Raw genomic sequence first — 21961 nt, 5'->3', positions numbered from 1 at the left:
AAAATGGAGGCGGTGGGGAGCCCTGCCGAGGTCCCCGAGGGAAAAATGGAGGCGGTGGGGAGCCCTGCCGAGGTTGTCGACGGGGCAAATGGAGGCGGTGGGGAGCCCTGCCGAGGTTGTCGACGGGGCAAATGGAGGCGGTGGCGAGCCCTGCCGAGGTTGTCGACGGGGCAAATGGAGGCGGTGGTGGTCACAGAGGAGAAGGTAGAGGCAGTGGGGAGCCCTGCCGAGGTCCCAGAGGGGAAGAGTTTGCTAGATGTAGGAAGTACTGGGGAAGAGTTAGAAGAAAAAGGAGCTTCAAGTATCTGGAGGAGCTGAGGCTAGTTGAAGCTGTGAAGGGTCTAGAAACAAGAAACAATTAGGGTTGGGAGGATCTGGCTAGAAATATTGGATTAAGAAGAGTTGGGGAGAGGTAAGAAGCAAGGAGGAACACAGGGTGAGGAGCTGGGCAGGGACAAAGATGAGGAAGACCTGAGGAGGTGTGAGGAACAAGGAAGAAATAAGAGACCCAGAGCTACTGGAGCTAAGAATGGGGAGGAGCTGGGTGTGAGTTGAAGCTGGTAAGGAGTTGGGATCAGGATGAGCTCAGAAGGGGGCTACGGTGAGGAGCTGGGCAGATGTAAGAAACAATGGGAATGGGTTAGAAGCTGGGAATGGGTTAGAAGGTTGGAGAAGCTAGGAGGGCATGGGGCAAGGAATACCTGGGGAGAGACTAGAAGCAAGGGAGCAGCTATTGGTGAAGATGAGCTAGAAGGTTAGAAGGAGATGGGGAGAAGTTAAGAGTAAGGGGGAGCTGGGTGAAGGTTAGGAGCAAGGTGGAGCTGTGATGTGAGGATGATCTGGGGAGGGGCTGTAAGTGAGAATATGCCGAGAAAGTGTGGGTAACAAGGAGGAAATACAGTTGGGATGGGTTTATAGTTGGGGTCTAGGGAGGTCTTAGGGATTAGAAGATGCTGGGTAGTGGTTTCTGAGGGACAGGGTGAGGGCCTGGATAGTGAGTGAATACAGATGAGGAGGAGATTGGGGGTTTGGGGAGGGGCTGGGGGAGGTTTAGGGGAGGAGCACCTAGAAACAAGGAGGAACTAGGGTGAGGAGAAGCTAAGGGTTTGGGAAGAGCTTGTGGGAAAGAGAACCTGGGGGGATGAGATAGAGAAAGGAGGAACTGAGAGTTGTTTGAAGCAGGGAAAAACTAAGAGAGAAGAGGAGCCAGGGAGAAATTAGTGGGGAGGGGAAAGGAATGAGGAGGAATGGAAAGGGTGTGTGTGAGGTGAGGTGAAACTGGGGAGATGGTAGGGGAAGGAAGACCTAGTGGGTTAGGGGAGTTGAGAAGAGATTGGAGGGACAGAGTAGCTGGAGAGAGATGGAGTAAGAAGAACCCAGAGAGCAACAACAGGCTAGATTGAATAGGGAGTGTGAATCCTTAGCCGTTGAAGCGGATTTGAAGGAATAAAAGCATATAGGAGCTAATGTCAAGGAGGAGCACAGTGCAAGGAAGGAACTAGGGGTGAATCAGGAGTGTGGGGCCTCAGAGCTATTGAAGCTAAATAGAGTTGGGGGACTAGGGGTGGCAAAAGGGCCAGGAAAGAGGGTTTCTAGGGGCCCTGGTAGAGTTTGGGCTATGGGGGAACTGCAGAACAGGTGGAGTCCAAATTGGGGAAGGGAGAAAAAAAAACAAAGAAAATAGAAAGGGACAGAAGTGAGTGGGGAGGGCATGGCCGAGAATGGGGAAGAAACAGCTATTACTGTACAGCCAACATAGATTCAAACTGGTGAGTCTCTGGCCTTAAAGTTCCTGGGATTAGAGGCACGGATCACCACATTGAGCTTTTTCTGTTTTACTTTTGTAAGATAGTATCTTACATTGCAGCACAAGCTGGTCTAACTTAGGTAGGCCTTAAAGTTGCAGGCTTCTGCCCTTGAAGTCTTAATTTACCAAGACTTTCCTCCACTTTAGAGATAGGGTTGTGCTTGGGAAGAACCAAGGGCTTCGTATGGGCCTGGCATGAGCCTCATGGTTGAGCTACATTCCCAGTATTATAAAACTTTCACTTTTAGTATTTATTTTGTTAGGAGCAGATATTTGGCACTCTCATGTTCTATTTTTTCCAGCAGTATATATCTTTGAAATGACATACAAATTTGCATATTTGCTCAAATTTATCAAGAATTAGCAAAAAAAAGGTACATAAAACTCAGAACACTGAGTGAATGGGTGCAAACATGGTCCAAGTTAAACCACCTTGTTTTAATTTCCTTTTACATTGACAATTGACAAGTTGTTTACCTGAGATCCACTAAGGTAAGAAAACCAACATTATTCAAATAAGATAATCTTGGTTTTATATGATAATTTTCTAAGTAAATTTAAATAATGCCTTTGGATTCAAATGGCTTGGAAGATTTGTTTTCCTTATTTGTTTTTCTTACTGTGCTTTAAAACAGAAAACATACAATTATGTTTCCCTGTCAAAGAAGGGACACTGAAGAATTTGAAAGCATCACAGAGGACCCTGGAGAACCTGAAAGCACCCCAAGGGACCCTGAAGGATTTGAAAGCACCCCAAGGGACCCTGAAGGATTTGAAAGCACCCCAGGGGACCCTGAAGGATTTGAAAGCACCCCAGGGGACCCTGAAAGATTTGAAAGCACCCCAGGGGACCCTGAAGGATTTGAAAGCACCCCAGGGGACCCTGAAGGATTTGAAAGCTCCCCAACAGAGGAAGAACATTTAGCAGCTTATTCCTTTGATGATGACTTTCAGCATCCCATGGTTTCGCAGAGGAGTGAAGGTACAAGGTGTCAAATGTTGGGTGCTGGCAAGCTGCCTCAGGGGGTAAATTTTAATTTTATCCAAGATAGTCTTGGAAATTAGTTTCTATGAATGGCCATGAATGGTGATCTAACTTCATCAAAGAAAATTTTGTATTCATGTATCTAATACAAAACCTTAGGTTGCCAAATGTCTGTGAAAGAATGTAAAATATACTGTTTCATTGCAATTTTTTCTTTTTCTTCTTTTTTTTTTAGGTTTTTTTTCAAGACAGGGTTTTTCTGTGTTACAGTCCTGACTGTCTTGGAGCTCTTTGCAGGCTAGGCTGGCCTCAAATTTACAGAGATCTGCCTGTCTCTGCCTTCAAGTGATGGGATTAAAATTGTGCATCACCATACATGGCTTAATTTCAGTTTCTTGAAATAACATACTTAATTTCAAAAGTGTTTTTCTTTTTCTTTTCCTTGTCAACAGAACTGCGTTCAACATCTGATTCATGTCGGGAGAGAAGTCCTGTAGAACTGTTTGCAGATCCAGGGTAAAATATTAAAAGTTATCTTTGTTGAATAATGTACAGTTCAAGAAATGTTTGCTTTGTTTATGTAACAAGTAGCATACATAAAATATTTGCTATTTCTCCCAAGAAGAAAATAGAAAAACTCCTTATTCTACCTTATGAATCCTTAATTAAACAGTGTTTGATATCCAACAGAGGGTTTTATGCATGCTTGGGAAATGCTGTATTACTGAACTACAGTAACAGCTTTAATAATTTTTAAAAATGTGGTTTCTTCATAGGGAAAAGGTGGAGGTTATCCTTGGAAGAATTGGAGGTATGTTTCTGGATATCTTTATATTTTTATAAAATTGTTTAAAACTACATAACAATCATCATAAAATATGTTAGCCAGTGTACTATATATCTGCAGTTCAATGCCTTGTTTTCATAAGATTTTTCATAAATATTTATGATTTAGCATCATAGATATTCTTCCTTAAATGTTTCCATGGTGAGAGAAGCAAAAATGATGTTTTTAGACATGTGACTTCAATGGAATTTCAGAAGAAGAAAATAGGAAAAGTCCTTATACTTCTTTGAACAGATGTAGTGATGTACTATTTCTGTATATCAGTTTCTTCTTTTACTGTCTGTATTAGTTTTTTTATTCAATTTATTTCCTAGGGTTTATACTGTATTCCTTCCTTTAGAGTAGGTAGCATAAAATTTAAGCTTATAAAATAACTCCTTGTTACTATTTTCATTCTAATAAATTGTGTAACGTGAAACTTTGCTAGACAGTAAGAAATTTAAAATATGAGCCAAAACCCTTCTGTTTTTAAGAACAATGTTAAAGATCAGTTATACTAGCTTTCTTGAAGAGAATAGTCACTGTTGTTTACTTTGTTTTGAGAATGTCTTAGTATGAGGCTGGCATTAGCACTGTAGATTATCTGACTTAACCTCAGAGATGTTGGCATTATAGGGACAGACAAACCCAACCAAGGGTACAGTACTCTTTTTAAAAGTTAATAGAAGACAGAGAAATGGCTCAGTGGTTTAAGAACACTGGCTGATCTTCTAGAGGAATCCAATTTGATTCCCAGCATACCCATTGTGGCTTACAGCCATCTGTAACTTTAGTTCAAAGGGATCCAGTGTCTTCTTTTTGCCTTAGTGGAAGCCAGGTTCATGGTGCACTGGTCTAAATGCAGCCAACCCTTCCCCACACATACAAAAATAGTTAATATTAGATTTTAAGGATTACTCATATAATCAACTTTTTTGGAAGAAGTACATGTTTTATAATCTGTTGTCTCGTCTATGTATTATAGCTGCTGAGATCATCTCTTTCATCTATTTATAACAGGAAACACTTTTATTTAGCTGCTACAATGATAAATTATTGATAGAATAATAGAGCTTTGCTATGGTTACTAAAAGTAACTGGTAAAAAGAATATTTTTTTCCTTATTGAGTCACAGTTTGACTATGCAGCTCTGGGTGGCCTGGAACCTGGTATGTAGGACAGGTTGGCTACAGACTGAATTAGTGGTATATACTACCATTCCTGGCTACCACAGAATATTTGATATTTAAATTTTTGTATGAACTGCTTGCTGTACATTAAGGTAAAAATGCCCTATAGAAGCATGATGAAGTATAAAGGATAACCAAAGCATACTAAGAAGATACGATAGACAAGCACTTACCAACTGAACGACAGCCGCAGCTTCCCATTGACAGTCTCTTTTACAAGTAATTTTAATAATTAAATTAACTTTTCTTTTTGGTTTTTAGTGACAGGGTTTCTCTGTGGCTTTGGATCTCCTGGAACTCATTCTGTAGACCAGGCTGGCATACAATTCTCTGTAGATCTGGTTGGCCTGAAACTGACAGAGGTCCACCTGCCTCTGCCTCTCAGGTGCTAGGATAACCTATTTTGGATTCTATTTTTAATAAACTATTTCATTTCTTTTTCTTAAACAATAACTCAGGTAAGTATGTTCTTCCAGTATAGAATGTTTTATAATTTTTTTAATTCTTTAATAGATAATGTCTACCTCTTATTTATTAGTTCATTTTTATCATCTCTCCAAACATCATCAGTTAGAAAAGCCTAATTGTGCTGTGGTTGCAAAAAATAACTAGGACCAAAAATGTTGCAGATTTCAAAGTTTGAAATTTGGAATGTTTTCATAGAACTTGCTGATGGAACAGACCTGGTCTGAAAATTCAAAATACCAGATGTTCAAAGAATGAAAATTGTGTGCAATCATGTTGACAACATTTTAAAAATTAGTATTAAATGTCCTTGCTATTGATGAGTGTACATTACTTAAATTCGTAATTATTTGAATATATAGGAACAAAATAATTTTCTTTGACATTGAATTCTAATCAACATTAATTTTTAATATAGTTGACATTAACCGTGCTCTTAGTGCTAAGAGACAAAGAATGGAGACAACTGCCAGACAGTCTTTTGAAGGAGTTGAGCAGAAAATGAAAGAAGTTTGGAACTCCCATGAAGATGCAATGTAAGTTTTTCTTTAAGAACCATGTTTATATCAATTTTAATATATACTGATATAAGTCACTCAAGAAAAAATGCTATCATCTGTTTATTTGGGAGTTTAGTGGAAAAGTTTGACTTGAGTTTACTCTAGGAAGGTAACTGTGTGACCTACTTACTGCCTTTATAGAGTTGCTTCATAGAAGCCAATGAAGAATACGTTTTTCTCATTTAAGTAACAATTGAGGTTTATTACTCCTCGGTATTCACTCTTGAAATTAGTTGAATAAATTTTAGATGAATAGAATCTAATAATTGTTAGCTAGTTCGCTATGGCTGACAGTGTAGAGCATGGTCAATTTGAACATATTAAACACTTAGATCTTGCTTTATTCTAAATTGTGGTTGTGCCAAAATGGGGAGTGAGGAAATTAGTGAAATGATTGTACTTGTAAATCATTTGATATTTTTGTGAGAATCTACATTCAGTAGAAAAAAATGAAAAATAAACTATTTAGAGATATTATTTTCTGAAAATTGATATATATCATAAAAGTTCCCTAGTTTTCAAAAACTGCTTCATGAGAGGGACATTTACCTTAGGAAAAGGTACTTCTGGAATCAATAAAAATATAATTTACTTCTGACTTTTCCATCAAAATATTTAACTGTTATTTCCTCTTTATACTTTGAGAGTGTGTCAATTCAATTTTGTCTCTAATGATTTCATGATAGTATAAGAGGTTACACTATTATTGTATGTTGCTTTCACAATAGTATGAGGTAAAACATTATGATGTTTTACAGGGCACAGCTTAATGAAGAGTCTGCTCAGGCATTTGCAAATCTGTTTGAGCAATGGAATGAGGATTTTAAGAAATTCCAAGAACAACACGAGAAACTTGTGGTTGGTATTGTCATTGCAATTAATCTATTATAAGTAAAGCTTAAGTAAGAATGGTAAAGCTATTTGAGTTGAATGAGACACATCCAGGCTTCTTTAGAAACAGAAATGTCCAAGAATGAGTGATGTCCTGAAGACAATTTCCTACCTTGTGTGGGGGATTATTTTAGAGTGCTGAGGAAGGGGAAAATATAGCATGTGAGGAGTGAAAGAGTAGCCTCATTTAGACATAATGTTTGCTAAAGAAAAACAGAGGGCAGTCATCTTAAAATGTCTTTTTCTGAGTTTAGAATAGTATTGTTTTCTAGCCGGGCATGGTGGCGCGGACCTTTAATCCCAGCACTTGGGAGGCAGAGGCAGGCAAATTTCTGAGTTCGAGGCCAGCCTGGTCTACAAAGTGAGTTCCAAGACAGCCAGGGCTATACAGAGAAACCCTGTCTCGAAAAAAAAATGAATAGTGTTGTTTTTCTAAATTTAAAGTTTTAGGGTTTCATGGAAGGAGTTACAAAGTTTGGAGCTAAGACGAAAAGATAGACCATCAAGAGACTACCCCACCCGGGGATCCATCCCATAATCAGCCACCAAACCCAGACACTATTGCATATGCCTGCAAGATTTTGCTGAAAGGACCCTGATATAGCTATCTCGAGTGAGGCTATGCCAGTGCCTGGCAAATAGAGAAGTGGATGCTCACAGTCATCTATAAGATGGGATACAGGGCCCCCAATGAAGGAGCTAGAGAATGCACCCAAGGAGCTAAAGGGGTCTGCAACCCTATAGTTGGAACAACAATATGAACTAACCAGTACCCTCTGAGCTCATGTCTCTAGCTGCATATATAGCAGAAGATGGCTTAGTCGGCCATCATTGGGAAGAGAGGCTCCTTGGTCTTGGAAACTTTATGTGCCCCAGTACAGGGGATTGCCAGGGCCAAGAAGTGGGAGTGGGTGGGTAGGGGCGCAGGGCAGTGGGGGTGTTATAGGGAACTTAGGGAACTTTCGGGATAGCATTTGAAATGTAAATAAAGAAAATATCTAATAAAAAAAAGTTTTAGGGTTTAAGCTGCACCGGAGGGACTACGTTTGCCTTACACATATGCAACCCACAACAACAAGCAGCTCTTTCCAAATTCTTAATACAGGTTTTTTTTTCTTTTGTATTTGTAGAATGATTTTAAGCAACAGGAGAAGATTTTTCAACGAGCTAGATTTGTTCAGAACCAGAGAATTAGAACAATTAAAGAAATACATGAACAATTCTTACAGGTATGTTTGCATGATAACGTTATGTTCCTTAAAATAAATTGCACATTTTTCCAGACAATAATAATTTCCATTGTGAATGAATTGTTTCTAATTGACGTGATAATTAGATATATGTAGCATTCGAATGGTTGCATGACAGTTATTAAAGACAGAAGATGGTAAGTTGTGAATTTCCTATAGATACATATTTGACATGTAGTATAGCCATATTTCAAGTTTAGTCATTGTTTTTTTACTTAACTAAAAAGAGAAAGACTGCATATCATTTCTATGGTCTTTCTCTTTGTATCCCAGTATATATTAAATAGGAAAGGCTTGAAATAAATCTTAATTATTTAAGGCAAAAGATGCCCTGGAACTGGAGTTAAAGTTGCAAGCTGCCTTGTGGGTACTAGGAATGAAATCCAGGTCCTCTGAGAGAGCAGCTAGTACTTTTAACTGCCTAGTCATCTCTCCAGCCTCAGGAAGGAGCCAAATTCAGTTAAAGCCTTTTTTGAAATTTAGTAGGGAATACCTTCTGGTGTGTTAGATCATAGAATGATTAATTGCAGTGGCTAAAATAACTTTATATGTTAATTTATAATGTTAGCTCAGAATTTAATAAAGGTTAAAAGTTGTTGCCTGAGAATTAAGGACATGCTGGTAAATTGAGGTATAAACAAAAATTTTAAAATAAGTATTTTAAAGAACTTTAACTTCTACACCAGTTATTTTGTGTGTTTTCAAATACAGTTCTTTCCAGTTTTCTCTACTGTTCCCTGAAAACAATTTGTTGACTGGTACCAATAGAAGTATGTTCTAGATAATATCACCAGATACTACTATTAGTTAGGAACTTTAGTATAATTTTAAATTTTTCCATAGCCCATGTTTTCACATTCAGTAAATACTAGAATTCTACCATTTTTTATCTCAATAGTACCTCATTATTTATTAAACTCGTATTTCATAAATAGCTCATGCTATTTAATGTTCATATGATCATTTGCTTGTACTATGAAAACTGTTTATTCTTCAGTCAGTGCTTCAAAGCCTTGTCATATTATATTTTTAAAACATGTCCATTTTCCTATACATCTACTAACTTCTCATTTTCTGTTCTGAAGATGCCCCATGACATGAGTCTCTTTTGAGGTTACATTTATCATAATTGTGCATTAGCACACACACCTTTCTACATAATCATTTTCTCTGTATCTGCTGTCTGGATATACTACTCTGCCCTTCACTTAAATATTTTTTAACTCCTTTTCATTAATTCAAATTGGTTCCTTTGTTACACAAACTGGAAGCATTTCCCACTTTGTACTTTATATTTATAGGAAGCTGCATTATCATTCCCAATACAGTTTTTGTGTTATTTCCATTTAAATTTTTATTTTCTCTGGAAAACGGGAACAATTATGTATTATCATCTTTAATTTTTCCATAGTACTTAACATGATATTTGTCACTTGGTTGATGATTTTTCTCACTGGAAAATTATTAGAAAAGATTTAAAGTATCATTTTAAATGGGTAGCACATGCATACATTATTAGTGCCAAAGAAACTTGGTGAGATGGATGGATGGAAAGTTGGAAGGTAGCTTGGTTAATATAGTGAAATACTGTATTACAAAACAGAAATAGAAATTTTGCTATTAATTACTTGAAAAAGGATTTCATTTTTCCCTTTAGTAAATTCATGTCACATTAGGTCACACTGACTTTTGATCTTAAGTAGATTGTAGCCTGATGTTTCAGAAAATTACTAGAACTATTCACAATTATGATGCTTGCTAAGAGGATCCTGCTTTGTTTCTCTATTTTTCATTTTCCTTTCTTTGAGAAAAAGTGTATGTATTCCACAGGCTAGCTCTCAGGCTCTCAGTCCTTCCAGTTGTGCTTGGGAACTTTGGGATCCTGTGCCCAAGCCTCCCCTCTCCTCTCCCTGTCTTAATATTCCCTCAAACCATTTCTTGAGCAGAGAGTGCCATTGGATATTCTATAATTATATTTGGCTCATGTCTGAGTTACTTTACATCTCAACAGTAGGAATTTGGGTCTTTTTGTATTGGATAGTTTTTTTTTTTTTTACTTGAAATAATGTGTATTACTTCAATATTTAAAATTCACTTTTGAAATTTTATTTGAAAAATTTACAACTTGAGGTGAAAAGATAATGTCATAAGAATAAACTAGTCTTTTGTATTTTAGAAATTGGAAGACCTGGAGAACAGGAATGATGTTCTGCTTACTAGAACACAAAATGAACTTAAGGATGAAATTAATGATCTGCAGAAAAAAATTTTGAGAGAATCTGTAAGTTGTATTTCAAACTTGAAAAAAATGAATTAATGAAAGCACTTCCTAGTGGATAAGTACCACTAAAATAAAATATCCTTGCTCTCTCTCCTCTCCCTCCCCCTCCCCCTCTCCCTCTTTTCTGAATTACAGGATGAGGAGATGGCAAAGGCCGACCAGTCTATGCACTTTTGATGGGAAGAATTTTTGAAGAAGGAACTTAAACTGAAGTGATACAGTTCAAATGCCAGCGAGGAGCCATGCTTGAAGACAAGTACTAGGATAAATGATGAGATCATTAGTCATTAGTTTGTCTCCCTTGTCATTTATTTAGAATAAAATCCAGTTATGTTAGTACCAACTATTCCTGTATGTCAAGGATTTGCCTCTTTTTTTATAATACAGTGAATTTTTGTATGACACTGTTGAGTTGTTATCAGTAAAAATGATTAAAGTTTGGATATTGACTTTAGTATATTTATCACTCCCAAAGGCACAAAGTTCAGGTATAGAACGTTACATTGGTTTTATTTCATTTATTTTTCTGACAAGGTCTTACCATGTTTGCCATGATGGTGTCTAACATTGAACCAAAAAAGAAACTTAGATATAATCTCAGGTAGTCCTTGAACCTCAGCCTCCAAAGCACCGGACACGACAGGTAGGCACCACTATGCCTAGTTTACATGGTTCTTTAAAGAGAACCCCTTCAGTCCATTTTATGTAGTTACTAAATTGCTTAGCCCATTCTAAGAAAATGTATCAAAGAGCTTGAGTTAATGTCTTGGCATTAAACAGTTAAGACATCAAGCTGACTATATATACTAGGGTTTGCTTTGTTTTTGTTTTTTGAGACAAGGTCTTGCTATGCAGCCTTGTTTGGCCTGCAACTTGCTATGTAGACCGGGCTGGACTCAAACTCATATATTCAAACTGCCTCTGTTTCCCAAATGCTAGGATTAAAGGCATGTACCAGCATGCCTTGCCTACACATTAGTTTTAAGACATTACAAATTTCATTTCCACGGGCCATGAGAATGTCATTGGGATTGGTCTGCTGTTAAGTAGCATGTGTCCTTAGTAGGATTTAGTAATGATTATCATGATTATGAAATTGTAATACTTAACATGAAGGCAGGGCATGGAAGTACATGCCTTTACTCCCGGCATCGGGACTCAGAGTCATGCAGATCTATTGAATTTGAGGCCAGCTTGATCTACCTAAAACAATTTCCAAGACAGCCAGGGCTACAGAGTGAAACCCTGTCTCAAAACTTTAAAAATGTTATCATGAGTTCAGCTAGTTTTTATTATTAAAGGATGTTGTCTCTGCCTCCCGAGTGCTGGGATTAAAGGTGTGCGCACCATGCCAGGCTATATCTGTCTTTAAAGATAAATTTCCAAATGATGGAAACAGATGCTTGGGGAATTCTGTGGAAGAGGGGGAAGAAAGATTTTAGGAGCTAGAGGAGTGGAGGTCACCACAAGAAAACCCACAGAATCAACTAACCTGGGCTCATAGGGGCTCATAGGGGTTCATAGAGACTGAACCTACAACTAGAGAGCCTGCATGGGCCTGACCCTGACCCTCTGCACCTATGTTACAACTGTATAGCTTGATCTTCTAGTGGGACTCCTAACAGTGGGAGCAGGGGCTGTCTCTGTTTCCTGCCTTTGGATCCTTTCTTCCTATTTATTGCATTGTCTGGTATTAATAGGAGATGAGGTGCCTAGTCTTAGTGCAACTTGATATATACAATGGCAGATGGAGATCCATGGAGGCCTGGCCTTTTCTGAAGAGAAACAGAGTGGATTGGGGGAAGAGGAGGGGGAGAGACAGGAACTGAGGAGAGGAGGGAGGGGAACCTGTGGTCTGAATGTAAAATAAACAATAAATTTCCTAGAATAGCATTCCAAATGCTTGAATATTAATGTTATCAACTATTTCCAAGTTTCATTTTTACATTCATGATCAAATATGAACAGTTTAATAACTTGACTTTTAAGACGTGTGTTTTGAGCCAAGAGGCCTTGGTTTGTACCTTTAATCCCAGCAGTGGGGAGGCAGAGGGAAATGGCTCTGAGTTTTAAGGCCAGCCCGGACTCCAGAGCAACTTCTAGGACACCCAGGGCTACACTGAGAAACCCTTTCTCTAAAAGACAAAAAACAAAACAAACAAAAATCATTTTACAGAGAAACTTAACAAAAATGTGGTTTAATAAATGTGAAAGTTTTAACATATTTTTGGAATTAGTAGTTAGCATTGCTCTCAATGAAGCATTTAAAACAACTCCTTAAATTCTTCTGTTTTTGTCTTATATAACCCACTCTCATCATATAGTGAATGTTCTCCAACTTAAAAAAAAAACATGTATAAGTTGTCCTTTTCTAAACTTGTATAGCTTATATAGAAAGAAATTAGTCTTTCACCATTAGTGCATAATTAGATTAAGAGAACGGTTTCATTCCTTTGTGTGTATGTGGTTCTGGGATCCTTCTAATGTCTTGTATTGGAGGGAATCTCTCAGGTCACCCATGACATAAAGGCCAGGTTCCTTTCATCGCTAAGAAGTGAGCAAGCACATGGTGGTAGTAGTAGTAGTAGTAGTAGCTAGAGGCTAGACTTATTAGAAGTAAAAAATAAAAGCATAAACTCTGTTGTACAGAACAGGAAGGGCCTGAATAAGTAGGTGTGTGGCTCAAGAACCCCATTTGATGTGTCCAGGTGCTTTTTATTTGCAAAAGGGAGAGTAAAGGTTCTCTAAAGGGTGGGACCTTGGTTGGCTGTTCGTGTGATTAATATGCTTTGCTGGAAGGGTTTTGTACAATCCTTAGGGCAGTCAAAGGGATGTTTTTTTATTTTTTTTAGGTTATTGTAATCTCCTTATGACTCATGGTCATGTGTGGCTGGCCCTGTTTTCCTGCCTCATTTTCTACAGGGCTGTATTTCCAACATGAAATAGAAATTTTAAATACTGATCAAGTTTCTAAGGAATTCTTTATGTTTCAAGTTACTGATAGTTACAGAGATGAAATAAGTAGTTCAGAGTGTTCTCAGTGTTCCTAATTCACAGAAGTATGCTTTTCCTTTTAAGGTATATTATCTTTCTTCACTGTGCCTGTTAATATATATAAAGTACATGCTTCTTACCCCCTAACTAATCCCCAGACATATGGCATATGGGCAGCCTATGTCTTTGAAAATACACCTTCTTCAGCAAGCCCACCTTCCTCTTTTCCTCTACTGAACTGACCTAAATGGCAACTTTTTAAAAAGCTGTTTGCTATGTCCCTACCACACCCTTCATGTGACATTGCCCCCAGGTAGGTAATAAGGCCTTTCCCAAAGGAACCCCCGGACAGTTGTGTCGCATGCTGGAGACATTCCTGTATTGTGTAAGAGTATATTGTAGGCATTGTCTGTGACTGTCTTGTTGACTAGTATACCTTACTGCAAGAATGGAGCTACGTTAATGTTAACGCCACCACGTAAACAGCCAATTGTTATCTGGGCAGCCAAACATTCAGTCTCTTAAATCTCCAAACCTTCCAAAATAGCAATTTAGGGAGCAACTAAATAAAGGGGTACATATTATGTAGTACAGTACACTGGTTAAGGATATAAGTGAAAGTATCTGGGTAGGAATAGCTTACTGCCAAATATTCATGGGGTTAGGAACCTAAGAAACAGTGACATGAGCCAAGGTCCGGTAAAACCTGGACGTGTGTGCTTTTCATTCCACTCCAATGTCTAGATCACAGCCTGATCCATAAAACATAGTTTTTAAGAATTTATTTAAAATTGAACCAGTTCACTCCTATGATCTTAATGACAAAGTGGAGTAAAACCCATAGGACCATGGGGAGTGCTTACTAGAAATACAAAGCAAATTCATAATCAAGCTTACTCAGGGCCAGGAGCATATGGTAAACTAGTGACTCTTAGGGACAGTGTTAGAGCCCACTGTTACTTTCCATAGGCTTCACAACATGGCAGTCACCTGGGTACATGCTGCTAAGAAAAAAATCAAGGAATCTCATGGGGTAGACCAGTGGGATCCTGGGAACAGTCTCCAGCTTAAGAAACTTCCCTTCCAGGAACAAAATACCCATGGAAGGAGTTACAAAGTGTGGAGCAGAGACTAAAGGAATGACCATCCAGGGACTGCCCCACCTAGGGATCCATCCCATAAACAACCACCAAACCAGGCACTATTACAGATGCCTACAAGAGCTTGCTGACAGGAGCCTGATATAGATGTCTACTGAGAGGCTCTGCCAGTGCCTGGCAAATACAGAAGTGGGTGCTCACAGCCATCCACTGGATGGAACACAGAGTCCCCAATGGAGAAGCTAGATAAAGGACCCAAGGAGCTGAAGGGGTCTGCAGCCCTATAGGAGGAACAACAATATGAACTAACCAGTACCCCCAGAGCTTGAGGCTCTAGCTGCATATGTAGCAGAAGATGGCCTAGTCGGCCATCAATGGGAGGAAAGGCTCTTGGTCCTGTGAAGGCTCTATGCCCCAGAATAGGGGAATGCCAGGGCTAGGAAGTGGGAGTGGGTGGGTTGGTGAACAGAGCAGGGAGGGAATAGGGGGTTTTCAGAGGGGAAACCAGGAAAGTGGATAACATTTGAAATATAAATAAAGAAAATATCTAATAAAATTTTTTTTAAAAAAGAAACTTCCCTTCCTTCATAGTATTTGGATTTGCTTTGATTCTTGCCTGTAGCTAGGCAGTACCTACCTCTCAAAGGGGATCATGGAAAATGATGCACACCCCATACAACAATGCTTTTGTTTCAAAAAAAAAAAAAAAAAAAAAAAAAAAACCACGAGCAAAAAAAAAAAACAATTTTACTCCTAGAGACTGACCGGCAAATTAACTACAGGTAAACAGTATTGATGCTCAGACAACAGCTTTATTGAAGGTATGAACAACCACCCTGTGTATATGGCTTTGGCATTCTAACATGGGAGGATGGGTTCTACTAGAAAAAAATATTAAATTTAGCAAACTGAGTAGATAATGGAAAATGAAAAATTTCATGGGAAAAGTAAACCCTGTACACAGCAAAAGGGAACTCAAAATTGAAGGCATCTGTGACTTTAAATTACACACATTCACTTGTTGGCCTCCCTCTGCATGTTTCTCAAGGGATAAACAAAGCCACTAGCAGGATTTCTGACCTTGGAAAAAAAACAGAATTTAACCTAATATGCAGTGTTGTTTCTTTGCTGTGGACAAAACAAAAAACAAACAAAAACAAAAACAAAAATTTGGGGATGTTTTCCAGTAGATCAGGTACCTTCCTAAAGTTAGTCCATACTTGCAACAAAATTACCAGGGCATTTCCAAGAAGAAAAAAATGCATTTTACATGTGTTTTGGCTTACTGCTGCTATTCCTATTCTACAAACTATTGCATTAAACCAGGCCCTTCATTACCCATACAAGTAACACTGAAGAAGGCACACAGGGGTTTGGTTCCTACAATACTTGTATGGGGTCATTGCAACTGCTCTCCAGAAATAGTTGGATTGCATGCTCTGCACTGCAACCACATTGACAACATCATCTGGTTGCGGCACATATCCAGAAGGAAGTTTAAGAGAATCCAAGGTGAAAAAGATGGTGTCTTCCAACACCCCAGTGCTTCCATCTGTTCTGGTAACACGGACCTGTAATTTTAAAAAAGATGGCAGCAATAAGTATAGATAATCATGGTCATAGACTTTGCCCTTCTCTCTGGCCCTAAGCAGCAGACTCCTGGATTCCACCACAGATTCCCATCCTGCTTTGCAGCTTAGCAACTCTAGGTGTTGTGTAAACACCATCTNCCACTCGCACCCCTACCTCCCCACCTAGGTTAAACCTCAAAAGATCAAAGCAGTCTCTGGGGATGGGCACCAGGTCTCCACTGAGAGAATTTTTTTTCTATATAATTACCCACAGTGGGTGTGAACTTGTTAGTTAAGGCTGATTGCTTGAAAAGAAAAGAGTGAGAAAGGAATGTGTTGTTAACCTTCTCCTCTGCTTCCTCTGTTGCCTTAGAAGCATATCCTTCATTTTTCTGATGGTGCAAAACAAATGCCAGCCAACTCATTTTCAGTTTTTCCTACCCGTATCATACTCACATGCTAGTGAGGAGTCAAGTGACACTCCACCCATTTTTCTTAACAATTCCAAGAAACCTGANTGTTGTTTTTGTTGCTCTTAGAACACTCTAATGTTTCCCAGACAAGCAATTTTTATCATTATGTACTACATTAGTCTCATCAATTCCTTTGAGAATTACAGTATTTTTTATTCACTTTACACCCTCATCCCAGAGCCCCCCAGCTCCTCTCCTCTTTGTATCACCCCTCCTAAATCCCTCCCTAGTGCCCTTTCTCCTTCTCAGAGAAAGGGAGCCCCACTTGACTGCCACTCAACCCTGGGATATCTGGTACCAGTAGGACCAGGGACATCCAGTACTAGCAGGGCCAGGCACATCCTTTCCCACTGAGGCCTAACCAAACAGTCCAGGTAGGGGGAAGGGGATCAAATGGTAGGGAACAGAGACAACAGTCCCTGCTCCACTTGTAAGGAGACCCACATGAATACAAAGCTGTACATCTGCTATAAAAGTGGAGGGGGCCTAGGTCCAGCCCTGTATGCTCTTTGGTTGGTGGTTCAGTCTCTGTGAGCCCACGTGGGCCCAGGTTAGTTTCTTCTTGTGGTGTCTTTGACCCCTCCAATTTGCTCACTTCTATCCCCCACTCTTCCACCACAGTCTACGGGCTCTACCTGATGTTTAGCGATGGGCCTCTGCATCTTCCTCCATCTACCTATATGGCAAAGCATTTATTTTTGGTTTCCTAACACTTGTAATATACTCCTGAGCAGCAAAATACAATGATCACCAAAGGAAAGAGAAGCAGAAACAAAAACAAGTGCAGCTCGCAGAAACTACCTCATTTAAATGGCAATGTTTCAAAGGCTTCACCAAGATGGCCCTTCTGCTCTGGGTGTCTTGCTCATCAGAAAATTCAATTTCTACCAGGTCACCATTATAAGGTTTGAAATCTGTAACAGTCATGGAAGGAACTCAAGTTAGAAGAGGCAATGTGACATTTCACCATTTCCTGGAATGTTAGCCCTGACACAGTTTCTGTTACACATAAAGTACATTTTGAACATTTAGAACCCTAGGGTTGGAGAGATTTTATTGCTGTTGCAATGAACTCAGGTTCACCTCCCAGTGTCCCCAGCCACCTTTGGTTTATCTGTGGATTCCTCTGGTCTCTGTGGGTACCCACATACATGTGGCATACACTTGCACAAAAGCATACATCCACATAAATAGAGGCACTGTTTTGTAAACGATGAGGGTTGTAGAGGTGGTTCTTCAGCTAAAGGTACTTGCTGTTCTTGCAGTGTGTCTGTGTTCAGAGTTTCTACACCCACATGGAGGCTAGAGATGCCTGTAACTTCCAGCTCTAGAGCCTCTGTAGGCATGTGAGCAGTACTGTACACATACATGCAGGCAAACCTCTCTCGCATACACATAACATTTTAAAAAGATAAAAGTGGAAAAAAAAACAGTGTCTGGAACAGCACGAGGCAGTAAAATAACCTGCACAATAAATAGGAAGGAAATAACATATTCATTACTCATATTCAGTTTAGGGCAAAACATGATGACTTTTTTCTTCTTTCCATTCTTTTAGTTTCTCCTTGAAGAAATTATTGAGGTTGTAGCTTAGTTAGCATGGGCAAGAACCAGATTTGATTTCGAGCAACACAGTGATAATAAAAATAGTAATGGGTTTCCCAGTATTCATTCAATAGCATTTATTCTGACAATTATAGACACGACTGGCTGAGGCCTTTAAGATGGGTCCCTAGTGCTAGGGATCAGTACCACCTTTTATAGCCACAGTCTTTTCTTCCCCAAGAACAGTCTGCTACTATGACTAACCCTATTTCACAGAAGTAAGCTGCTCCACCTATGCCTTGGGTCCTATCCTCTATTTATAGCTCAGGGACCTGACTCCATCATTTCTTCCTGCTCTCCTCAGCACCTTTAGTCATATCCTTTGCACTGTAAACATGTCCGAGTCCTTTCCACTCTAAGAATATTTTCTAGCAGCCTTCCTGTTGTTGACAACTTCCTGTTGGTATAGGACAGGCTAATAAATTGTCTTTGGAACTTTCCAATCACAAGGACCCTTTCCTCTGAAAACTGAGAATTTCTGAGGGAAAATGTTCTACCATCCTAGACACCAAGCAGTTATTGTTGGAGAGTTCCTGAGATAACAACCAATATCAAGTTGAAGTTTTTACACCCAAGAAAATTAAACTAGAAAGCACTTTTGTGTAGCTGGGACAAGGTCATTTTTATCCAAGTTAAATGGCACCTGACTATGAGTTCATCTTGGTACTGGAAAGCCGAGACAAGAAGAGGGTGTGATTTTAACAGTTTGAGACAAAACACTGGACTATAGCAAGTCCCTGTCTCGAGGTGTGGGGCAGGCAGGTGTTATAATAAAGATAACAAGTTTAAATTTCATTAGGTTTATATTTTATGAGATTTACATTTCATTATGCATAAAACTTTTATTTTTCATTTTGTCTTGGTCTCCATCTTGATCGTTAAAGGCACAAGGTGGCAGCGTATAAAGTTCTGCATGCGCAGTACACACAGCCCAGTTAGCCTTCTCTGATTCTCCCTCGCACTGCTTTTGCCCAATGTTTATTCTCTTCAGCTAAGTCTAATGGATTCACAGGTCTGTCTCTGAGTCCCAATGATACTATGAGCTCTTAATAAGCAAGGTTTAGTGAAGCCTTCTATATTTTCTCCTCTGCCTTCAACATTTAGAACTCTCTCTTAAACCAAATTAAAATCCAATAGACTCTTTAAATGATCATGTCCCTGCTTTAGATATAAAAACAATAAAATGTTATATCAGATAAATGCAAATAGAACTCAACACTGAGTGCACATATACATGGCTTTTCAGGCTATTTCCAAGCCTTATTTTAAAGCATTTGAAGCATTATGAAATAGTCTCTTTTCATTTGTGTAATGGTGTTAGAATACAAATTCAATATCTATATAAATAAAAAGTTACACAAATATTAGTGTACCCAAACAAAGATGTAACAAATGATAGCATGAGCCCTTTGTGTCCCTTGCTACACATTATTTTCAAACTCCAATGGTACACTTCACATATTGAAGTGAAGCTGAAAAGTGCCAAGTATAGGACTGGGAATGCAGCTCTGTGATGGAACCCTTGCCAAACAAGCACAGGCCTGAGTCTGCTCCATGCAAACATCCAAGTATATTGCCCTAGTGATTGTAATGCACAAACCCTCTCATCAGATCAGCATGTTCCAAATGTGACCCTGAAGATGATGCCTACACTCAACTGATAATATTTCAAATGGGTGAAACCTCATTTTACATTTAAAAATTGGAGTTGTACCTTTACAAGCAATGTCTAGAGAGAAGTACAGTCCGTGATCATTGTAGTCAGCATCACCCACTAGAGAGGTGATAGAGGCAAGCAAAATTCTCATGTGAGATTCTGAGGGTTCTTCATCATGGTCATTTTCCACCTGTATAATAAGCAAACAAACTAATTAACTAACTTTAAAATGTTACTTCGAACAAGCCAAAGCTAAAAAAAAATTTTTAAAAATCTGAAACCCATCCTAAAATAATTGTTCAAGCAATAGTTTAAATAATGATCATAGATAACTGACACATAAATTGGCATGCACTAGTGAAATAGTGCTTGAGCTTCATATCATTTTTACTGTAGCTTTAGAGTAAATTTTGAGAATTGAGAAGAAAGGACAGTGTGTTTCCACATACTCACATTGATTATAACTGATAAGCCAGCACCAACACTCTTTATAAAATCCATAGTTTACATTAGGGCTCAGGCTTTGTGTTGTACAATCATGAATTTAAAATTTTTCTTCTAAAACCATTATTTGCCTGTCTGCCAGACTTAATGTGCTGCTAGTATTTATGCAAAAAAAAAAAGATATATGGCTGGGCGGTGTTGGCACACACCTTTAATCCCAGCACTCGGGAGGCAGAGACAGGCGGATTTCTGAGTTCGAGGCCAGCCTGGTCTACAGAGTGAGTTCCAGGACAGTCAGGGCTACACAGAGAAACCCTGTCTCGCAAAACAAACATCCCCCCCCCAAAAAAGATATATGGCTTCTACTTATCAGTAATTAAAAAATAAAAAAGGAGTAAACGATAATTCAAAGTAAGTCATAGCATGTGATAAAAAATTTAAAAACTGGTCCCTGGACTTCCAAAGGAAAAGAGAATTAAGATTAAGAATATTAAAAGTACAGAAAAGGTTTTCAGGAAGTGATTTTTGACCTGGGCTGTGAAAGCAAAGATTATCTGGTAAGCTGAGCTGGGAATTTGTCTCTATGTGTGTTTGTGTATCTACATGTGTATATGTGTGAGAGTCACTGAACTAGAAAAGGGATCATGAGACAGGAGGAAGAGCAGGGGAAAGACAGGGTCATAGAATGCATGTGACATAAAACAGAAAGGGGGAGGGGAGGAAAATAAGGGACACACAGTGAACACTGGGAGGGCAGTGGGGACAGGGGAGAAGAAGGGCAAAGAGGAATGGTATATAAGCATGAAAACAGCATAATGAAACCCATTACTTTGCATGTGAACTTTAAAACTCATTTTAGAGTTTGTATATGAGTGTTTTGCTTGCAGATATGCATGTGTGCCATTGTTGCTAAAATTTCTTCCCTTGGAGATAGGTGAACAACATCTACTACCCCCTCCCTAAGATCCCAATGACAGAGACAGGAATCCACTGGAGTTTGCTCTTAGGAGTCAGTGAGTTTATTAGGCTTCCTTACAGAGCATAGGTGAGGGGTTACTTATGGGGGTGTGGGCACTCCTTCCTCACACAGACACATCTGGAAAGCCTTACCTAGCAGGGAAGAGTGTTTCCTGTAGCTGCATAGACAAAGCCATCTCCCTAACCCACAGCAGTCTTCCCTGGCCTACTCTAGCCTCTTCCCCAGGTCAAATGCACAGTTGATAGAGAGCAGTTGGTTATTTAGGTGGAAGGGGGATGGTGGCTGAACAGGTAACAAGCCCAACTGAAATGATCATTTGAAAGCGGGCAGAGCTAAACGCACCACATACCAGTTGCTTGACTTGACATGAGCCTGCCGGGTGCCTTCAGAGATCAAAAGCAGAGACCTGAAGAGGTTATCAGATCCCCCAGATCTGGAGTTACAGATGGTTGTGAGAAACCATGTGGGGCTGGGGATTGAACCTTGGTCCTCTGCAAAAACAGGTGTTTTTAATTGCTGAGCCATGTTTCCAGTCCCCAAGCTAATTTAAGAAGACTCAACATATACAACCACCAAACCCAGACACTATTGCATATGTCAGCAAGATTTTGTTGACAGGACCCTGATAGAGCTATCTCTTGTGAGGCTATGCCAGTGCCTGGCAAATACAGAAATGGATGCTCACAGTCAGCTATTGGATGGAACACAGGGCCCCCAGTGGAGAAGCTAGAGAAAGTACCCAAGAAGCTGAAGGGGTCTGCAACCCTATAGGTGGAACAACAATATGAACTAATCAGTACCCCCAGAGCTCGTGTCTCTAGCTGCATATGTAGCAGAAGATGGCCTAGTCGGCCATCACTGGTAAGAGAGGCCACTTGATATT

At 39.3% G+C, this 21961-nt stretch overlaps 2 protein-coding genes across 2 annotated transcripts in view; one reads left to right on the top strand and one right to left on the bottom strand.

The window, feature by feature from the left end:
* Window positions 1–10586, top strand: part of LOC110287342 (synaptonemal complex protein 3-like) — an 11819-nt gene extending 1233 nt beyond the window's left edge. The window contains exons 2-9 of the mRNA XM_021153992.1: window positions 2443–2789; window positions 3245–3308; window positions 3569–3603; window positions 5692–5809; window positions 6592–6691; window positions 7855–7953; window positions 10151–10255; window positions 10391–10586. Of these exons, the coding sequence (XP_021009651.1) occupies window positions 2456–2789; window positions 3245–3308; window positions 3569–3603; window positions 5692–5809; window positions 6592–6691; window positions 7855–7953; window positions 10151–10255; window positions 10391–10432 (897 nt within the window). The 5' untranslated portion in view covers window positions 2443–2455 and the 3' untranslated portion in view covers window positions 10433–10586. The remainder of the gene's footprint in view (window positions 1–2442; window positions 2790–3244; window positions 3309–3568; window positions 3604–5691; window positions 5810–6591; window positions 6692–7854; window positions 7954–10150; window positions 10256–10390) is intronic.
* Window positions 10587–15143: 4557 nt separating this feature from the next.
* Ct55 (cancer/testis antigen 55) overlaps window positions 15144–21961 on the bottom strand; it is a 13965-nt gene continuing 7147 nt past the window's right edge. The window contains exons 3-5 of the mRNA XM_021153975.1: window positions 19713–19845; window positions 17195–17307; window positions 15144–15920 (exon numbers count right to left, since the gene is read on the bottom strand). Of these exons, the coding sequence (XP_021009634.1) occupies window positions 15684–15920; window positions 17195–17307; window positions 19713–19845 (483 nt within the window). The 3' untranslated portion in view covers window positions 15144–15683. The remainder of the gene's footprint in view (window positions 15921–17194; window positions 17308–19712; window positions 19846–21961) is intronic.

This window comes from Mus caroli, chromosome X, assembly GCF_900094665.2.
Source record: "Mus caroli chromosome X, CAROLI_EIJ_v1.1, whole genome shotgun sequence".
Taxonomy (NCBI): Eukaryota; Metazoa; Chordata; class Mammalia; order Rodentia; family Muridae; genus Mus; species Mus caroli.
The sequence above is the reverse complement of the archived record's forward strand: the minus strand, read 5'-3'. Positions and strand labels throughout refer to the sequence as shown.